Genomic DNA, 7,999 nt, shown 5'->3' with positions numbered 1-7,999 from the left:
TCTCTTTCGGGCTTCGTAGGGCTACAGCATGGCGGACACCGGTGTGTTGGAGACGCTTTTACAGCGGGTTGAGAAGGTGGACGACGGCGTGGACAGCCTGGACGTGGCGACCAGCCTCGGGGTGGATCACCAGGTCATCGTCGGGGCCGTGAAGAGTCTCCAGGCTCTCGGTGACGTAAGTTTCACGAAGAAGCAGCGGAAGTTTGGCTGTCACAGGCAAATGCACGGTGACTGATGCAATAGGTTGAACTGACAGCCGTGTTTGTTACCTGCTGTACAGGTAATCTCAGCCGAGCTGCGCTCCTCCAAGCACTGGGAGCTGACCGAGGAGGGCACCGAGATCGCCGAGCAGGGCAGCCATGAATCCCGGGTCTTTAACTGTATCCCCCTGGAGGGCCTGGCTCAGAGCGAGCTCATGGTTAGTGTTTGAAATTGTTAATTATTATCAGAATAACAAAGAATCTAATGCATTAGGTACCTGACGGAGGTAACTTGCTGCACACTTAAGAGAAGCAAGGTTTTGATTCTTAAATATCCCTGAAAGTCCACAATATTACGAATACAACATCCACTCGGCTGTTTATGTTCAGGTTTTACGTGTATGTATTTTATGTTTGTCAAACATCTGTATTGAATTTCCCAATGTCTGCATCTCTCATGTATTTCCAGCCTTTTTTGATGTTTCAGTTAAACTTTCTTAAACTCTGCCATCATTTCTGTGTAGAAACTGCCATTTGGGAAGATCGGCTTCAGCAAGGCCATGTCCAACAAGTGGATAAGAGTGGACAAGGCCCACGAGGGTGGCCCCAGGATATTCAGGACTGTAGGTGTTCCATCATACCCGCCTTTTGTTGTCGCCTTTTCTGATTGAGGTCAGTTTTCTCATTAAGGTGTGTGTTTTTGATCCCCAGGTGGAGAGCATAGACGACCAGGTCAGGGAGAAACTGCTTCTGGTGCAGAAAGGCAACAGCACTCAGCTGGAAGAGAAAGAAAAGAATGAGCTGAAGAAGAGAAAACTGCTCTCTGAAGTGTAAGTCCTCTTGTTTAGTTAGTGGTGAATGTGTACCTTTTTCTGCCAGTAGGTGGCAGGAGACGATTAATTGATACTCAGGGGTTTCCCTGCTCATTCCAGCTTGCCTGGTATTACTGGATTCAAGTTTTAATCAAGCTCAGCAGTAATAAGAGATGAACATGCACAAAGTAGACAGACGTATCTAGAGGTCTTCAAAAACATAGTTAAGTGTATTGAATTTCATTCAGTATTGCAACAGGCAATATTTTCACTTCACATTTCTTTATGAAGTCTGCTGCTCATGGGGTTTCAGCCAAATCGCTGCAATGGTAGCTAGGAGTGTTAAACCACCAGATTTTATGTCACTTAGTGGTCTGAATCATGTTAGCTGATTTGTTTTATAGAGTTAGAAATTATTCTTACATACAGGTGGGAGGGACGGGCAAACACGTGATATATATGTTTTTAAATGGTCCCAATAAATATTTGCTGCTGCTGTTTCCAGTCATGGAAAGTGGAAGTGGAAAAAAGTCTTACAATTTCCAGAGTAAAAGCTTTAAAATGAGCTTTACTTAATCAGATTAAGGTTGTACTGACACTCCTCTGCCTCAGCATGTTTGACCCTTTAAGTCTGGTTCATTTGATTAAATGTAATGGAAGAGGTGAGATTCAGCTGCATTCAGCCTGAGTGGAAAATTCATCACTGTGCTAAATAACCGATGAATCCGTAAGGCATGGAAGCAGATGGCGTGTCACTGTGCGCTAAAAACAACCACACTTGCAGTGTGTGTGTATTAGAGTGGGCGTGGTGGTGGGAGGGGTGATGTTTACATTTGAAGGATGAAGTGAAGAATGGAGAAGAGTGATGGAGTAAAATAAGTGGAACAAATAAAGATGTACTCAGGTCCAGGATGCAAAGTAACCGCGTGTGTGTGTGTTTGGAATATGGCTTTAGTTCAGATAATATAATATTATATAATGATATTTTTAGGTAAAGTCTTTTATCCTTTTATCATTACAGCTGCATATGATCTGCTCCCCTAAAAGCTCTATAAATCTTTTATACAGGTCTGAAATGATTCTTGTGTCTTAACAGTTTACATTTGCATTCTCAACTGTTGCTCCGATGCTTTGGAATAACCTTCCCCTCCATATTAGACAAGCGTCATCAGTGTAGGTCTTTAAATCCAGATTGAAAACCTATTTTTATTCCCTGGCTTTTAACTGTGTAGGAAACTGACACCTTTCTTATTAATTTTATTGTATTTTTAATTTTGCTAGTTGTTTTGATCTGTGTTGTTCAGCACTTTGGTTTGCCTGGTGTGTTTTTTAAAGTGCTATACAAATAAACCGCCTGCCTGCATCAGCACCACTCCAATAAGCCCACAGGTGCCTAAAAGCAGCACAAATTAAGTTTAACAACCAGCTTAACTTCATTTAAACTGATGATTGAAATGTCACTCTTGTCCATAAATGTTGCACCCTCTCTGAGCTGCAGCAGAGCCCCTGCTTAAGAATAATGGATGATGTTTGGGTGGTGTAAAGAAACAGCTGTGAGGAGCGCTAGAAAAAGTAATAATGATTTGTTGGCTCTACCTAGTTGGTTTTCCCATGTTTACCCAAGTGTAGAACCAGAGCTCCTGATTGGTTTGTGAAGTCACATGGGGAGTTTGAGTAAGAAAGTTGTGTTGCTAAATTTTGCAAAGAAAGATATCTGTCTCCATCCTGCTGTTTTAATGGCTGATGTTCTGCCTGGTGTTAGATCACTTAAATGAACTCCAAGGTGTGTATTCTTCCAAAATCTTCTTATTCACAAAGAATATTGCTCATGAACTGTACGCCAGACAACAAAAGCACAACTAAGCATCCATCTCTGCTATCCTGTCAGCACTTCCCCCCCCCCGAGCACAATTTTTTTTTTTGCTTTTATTCATGTTTAAGTTTGATGGTAAATAATCCTCCCAATGTGAGACAGATTTAACCATCACATTGTAATGTGGCAGGTTTGTCACAGAGGTTCTTGTATTAACCTCACAGGATCTCTGCTAATTAGCTTCACATCAGAGTTTCTGTAGTTTAGGGAAGTGATCGTGTCTTTCCTCCTCTGACTGGTTATTCAAAGCAGACCCTGACGTCATCTCCTGGGCCAAAGCTGGTCCAAAGCTGGCGGATGTTTGTGTTGTCACCATGTAGAATGGAGGTCTGTTTAAAAAGTGAGAAATCTGGATCATTATTGCAAGAAAGGAGCTAAATACATGTTTGTTTTTCTGAACACCGTCACAACTAATCTGTGTGGTACATAATTTGTTACTGTGCCACACTAGCTCAGTAGGAAAAGAAATGGGCTTGAAAGTGTGAGGTCACAAGTTCAAATCCCTGCAGAGGTGTACTTTCTTTCTTGCTATTAAGAATGTTCTGCTTTATTTTATTCTAATCAATAAATTCATGCAAAAAGTACCTAAAATCCTTTATTTTGAAATGATTTTTCTGCTATGAAAGTATGAATCAAAATAAAAATAACTGCATGTTTTTACAGTCTTTAGATTCTCAGCAGCAGTACCTTTCTGCGTACTGAGGTCATTCTAATTTGTGTTCAGGACTGTGAAATCTTACTGGATCACTAAGGGCAACTCCTTCAGCACCACCATCACCAAACAGGAGACGGAGCTCACCCCTGAGATGATTGCCAGGTATGTAGAGATGCACTCTCCTCAGAGTTTCAGTAGCTCATCAGGTAAAGCGCGTGCACAGAGTCCTCACTGCAGAGGCCTGGGTTCAATTCCAACCCAGGCCCGACCTCCTCTGGCAGTCAGTGTCAGCCTGCAGGGTCCTGAGTGAGGACAGAGAAAAAATCTGCCCATAAAAGGGGACAAGTCCAAAGATGTGGACTCAGTCCTAAAGGCAGGGCAGGACAGAAGCTTTAGCTTGCATTGCTTCCATGCTGAAAGCGACAGAATGAAAAGAGCGCTTGCACGCTTTTGTTTTTTTTGCATGAAATCATATCATAGAGAGGATTTGGCTAAAAGCAGTATCCAGATGTTGCACTGCCCAAAATTCAAATTGATATTCTGCGTGCTTCTCCGTGCTGATTACATGCACTGTAGATTCGCCCGCCTCAATCATCTCAGCCGCAGATTAAAAATGGCAAAATGATTTGAGAGAAATGTTTTTGTGTTACCTGACTCTTCCTCCCTGCATGTGGTGTGTTCCAGTGGCAACTGGAAAGAGAAGAAATTTAAGCCCTACAACTTTGAGGCCATGGGTGTTGCCCCAGACTGCGGTCACCTACACCCGCTGATGAAGGTGCGAACGCAGTTCCGGCAGATCTTCCTGGAGATGGGGTGAGCAGCTGTGAAACTGGGAGAAACGCACACATGCGCATAATAAAACACCCACTTAACCGTCTGTTTCTTGTAGTTTCACCGAGATGCCGACCAACAACTTCATAGAAAGCTCTTTCTGGAACTTTGACTCCCTCTTCCAGCCCCAGCAGCACCCAGCCAGAGACCAGCACGACACCTTCTTCCTGTCCGGTGAGCCCGAGGTCACCGAGTGGTGGAAATGAGCTGCGAGTTCAATCGAGAATGATTTCTGATTACCTTTCACTCGCTGTTTTTCAGACCCAGCACACGCCCACGAGTTCCCACAGGACTACCTGGAGAGGGTGAAGAAGGTCCACTCTGAGGGAGGCTACGGTTCACAGGGGTGAGGCGTGATCACAAGCTCACTTAACAAGTAACAGTGTCGTTGCTGTCACTGCATCTCATTGCATTTTATCGTCTGTCTTGTAGGTACAAGTATGACTGGAAGATAGAGGAGGCTCAGAAGAACATCCTCCGCACTCACACTACAGCAGTCAGCGCACGCATGCTGTATAAACTGGCACAGCAGGTGAGACTGTAGGGACGCTGCACTTCCCATATAAATCAGAGCTGTCTGGTGATTTGATTTCTTGGTAACACTTCATAATACAGCTCACGACTAAGAGTGTTATTCCCCCGTCAGTAAATGTAATTTCAACATAATGTTTGTTTTCTGAAGTAAAACGTAGAGTATGTTTTAGACAACAAGAGCACAGCGTTTGTCATTAGCCCATGTCTTAAGACCTGGGCTTTAAGCACCCACTGACTTTTTGGACAGTGAACTGGAAACTTGACTGAGAGCCAGGCCTTACGCCTGACCTCACTAATGCTCCTGTGTCTGAATGTGAGTAAGTCCCTCCATAGAAGAGCAGCAGCAGATGGTTTTAGGTGTGGGTTCACATTGTTTTGACGTCGTATGTGTCCAGTCAATAAGTCTAAAACTCTTCTCCCCTTCCTTTTCTCCTCACACTGACAACCAGGAGAAGTTCACCCCTGTCAAGTATTTCTCCATCGACCGCGTGTTTAGGAACGAGACCCTCGATGCCACCCATCTAGCCGAGTTCCACCAGATAGAGGGCGTAGTAGCTGACTATGGACTGACTCTGGGAGACCTCATGGGTGTTCTGCATCAGTTCTTCACCAAACTAGGTGAGGACTGATAGAGGACACTGGACTTGAAAGGCCAAAGTTTGGAAGGGACAAATGCGCTGATAGTTGTTTATAGAAAGCCTGTTAATACTCACTTTTTAAAAAAAATTGTAAACAGACAGTTACAATATCCTATTCTTTTACCAAACGCCTTTTTTTTAGGAATTACCAAACTACGCTTCAAGCCTGCCTACAACCCCTACACAGAGCCCAGCATGGAAGTGTTCAGCTACCATGAAGGTACAGTGCAACTCTGTTTTTATGTAGCGCTATTAGTCTAACTTACACACAACAGAAACTGAGCTTTAAGAAAGCCAAAAGAACGTCCTAGTCATCTCTTTTATAGACATTTCTGATGGTGTATATTAGGGGTGTCAAACATAAGACCCGGGGACCAGAATTGGCCTGTCAAAGACTCCAATCTGGCCCACTGGGGGGCTTTGGAAAATGTGGAGGAGGACATAAATTTTAGACTTTTAACTGTAAGTTTTACAGCTTTCACCAATGATAGAGACCTCCCCCATGGTCATTCATGCGACACATCGCAATCAATAATCGTCTAGTTGATCTTCTTTACGCTAGACTGAGATGTAGTGTTGAAATTGTCCTTGTTGGTCGGCTGTACACAGTGAAAAATTAGTTTGACATCCTTGTTTTTTGTCATTTCTTTCCACGTGTACAGGATTAAAAAAGTGGGTGGAAGTGGGAAACTCAGGAGTGTTCAGACCAGAGATGCTGCTTCCCATGGGCCTCCCTGAGGATGTGTCTGTAATTGCCTGGGGCCTGTCTCTGGAAAGGTGAACGTGCATGAAAAGCAATACGAGTTAATTTGCTTCAAGGAAAACTGAGAGGTCAGCCACGCTAAACACAGCATGAGTCTAAAAGGGAAGGACGTCAGTACGTATCTCCCAAACTATAGTAGATGTTCCATGTAGGGATTAAAGGTGTGTGATTAAGTCTGTGTGTACTCGTAATCACTTCGTGTGTACGCACTGAGCTGACCCACATTGAAGAAATGTAGGTTTGTTTCCTGCAGAGGATTACTCCTGCTTGTACGTGAGTTTAATTTCTATTATCCTGTGAAATTATCTCTTTGCTCACTCCCGCTTTTCTAAAGTGAAGTCGTCCCAAATGAGTCGCGCTGTCGCACACTGTATTCAGCTTGCTGTTTGAATCGAGCGCTAATTGAGTCTTAACTACGACCAACTGTCACAGCTAATAACCGTGGAGTGAGTGAGCTGGGTAATGTTCCATAATCCAGGGCGAGTAATCCTTTACTACTCTGACCTCTGTTGTTTTCGCTCTCGTCTGTTAGACACAACATAGTCGCGTCTCCCAACAGAACAACCGCTCACGCGGGCTTCTCCTCTGTCTCGCAGGCCCACCATGATTAAATACGGCATCAACAACATCAGAGAGCTGGTGGGACACAAGGTGAACCTACAGATGGTCTACGACAGCCCTATATGCCGCCTGGACTCCTGAGTACCGCCCAGCTGTTGTTATTAATGTTATTATTCATTTGGATGGACCCTTTCCTTTTTATCTTTACTGTGTAACACCTCATACCCACGTCTCTCCTCAAAGCCCGGCACCATCGCTGTCCCCTTTATCAAAGCTCGGCCAGTAAAAGCAGTTGGCCTGAAAGCGACTGTAGCACTAAAAGGGACGGGGCTTTTTTCACCACAGCCTTCAGACAGATCTGATTTCAAAGGGCTTTAACACAAAAGAGCAGCATTTTTTTTTTATGAACTCCACACTGCAGCTGGGTGAATGAGGATGAGCCTTGAATTTGTTACAAACTGCCTTTTTTACCACCTTGACCCTGATCTACTACATTCAATCATCTTGTACAGGAAAAATAAAACTGCAACTTTTGGAAGTCAAAATAAAAGCTTTTTCCAGGTATCAGTGCAGTCTGGCTTGTAATTCTTCAAATGAGCGTGTTTTTACTTGTATGCATGCATGAGAAACATACACTGTAAAGGTAATCCTCCCACACATTTCTAAAAGCATTCAGCTTTTCAGTGAGATGCCGATCAGCAGCTGGACGACTGAGTGACGTCTGTGTCTTTACCAGAGAAACAACAAGGTAAAAAGATATTAAAATAAAACAGATCAGGTCGTATCCCAAAAGGTTGATTCTGATTATCTGGACGTAGCGTTTTCAGTGGGAGAAACATTTCGTCACTCATCCAAGTGTCTTCTTCAGTCTCAGCTGACTGCTGGTTTCCAATCTTATAAACAGTACATTTGCACAAGCCCACTGAATGAACAATGGGCTGTGAGGTCAGTTCTTTGGTCATTAATATGCAAATTGCTATGACCATTGATCAAAGACCATGAGTACAATTCAGAGAGAGTTGGGGAATGGCTGCATTCCACATTTTTTTTTCCAAACACCGCGTTTCCGTGGCTTTTAAACCCCAAGACACGCTGCGCTGAAAATCGATCGACCACAAGGATCGGGTCCCCC

The 7,999-nt window shown here is 43.7% G+C and overlaps 1 protein-coding gene across 1 annotated transcript; it reads left to right on the top strand.

Moving 5' to 3' along the window:
- Positions 1-7,424, top strand: farsa (phenylalanyl-tRNA synthetase subunit alpha). The gene is made up of 13 exons (XM_063470472.1): positions 1-175; positions 281-418; positions 725-823; positions 912-1,030; positions 3,610-3,702; positions 4,225-4,353; positions 4,430-4,545; positions 4,633-4,717; positions 4,804-4,903; positions 5,355-5,523; positions 5,686-5,763; positions 6,206-6,320; positions 6,903-7,424. The coding sequence occupies exons 1-13, from the start codon at positions 29-31 to the stop codon at positions 7,006-7,008; spliced, it is 1,494 nt and encodes a 497-aa protein (XP_063326542.1). The 5' UTR covers positions 1-28; the 3' UTR covers positions 7,009-7,424.
- Positions 7,425-7,999: the final 575 nt, after the last annotated feature.

This window comes from Pelmatolapia mariae, linkage group LG4 (genome assembly GCF_036321145.2).
Source record: "Pelmatolapia mariae isolate MD_Pm_ZW linkage group LG4, Pm_UMD_F_2, whole genome shotgun sequence".
In the NCBI taxonomy this organism is placed as follows: Eukaryota; Metazoa; Chordata; class Actinopteri; order Cichliformes; family Cichlidae; genus Pelmatolapia; species Pelmatolapia mariae.
This window is presented reverse-complemented; position numbering and strand designations above follow the sequence as displayed.

Coding starts and splice junctions, on each gene's coding strand:
- farsa (XM_063470472.1), top strand. CDS start 29: ATGGCGGACACCGGTGTGTTGGAGACGCTTTTACAGCGGGTTGAGAAG. Junction 419..724: donor TGGCTCAGAGCGAGCTCATG/GTTAGTGTTTGA, acceptor ATTTCTGTGTAG/AAACTGCCATTTGGGAAGAT. Junction 6,321..6,902: donor TGGGGCCTGTCTCTGGAAAG/GTGAACGTGCAT, acceptor TCTGTCTCGCAG/GCCCACCATGATTAAATACG.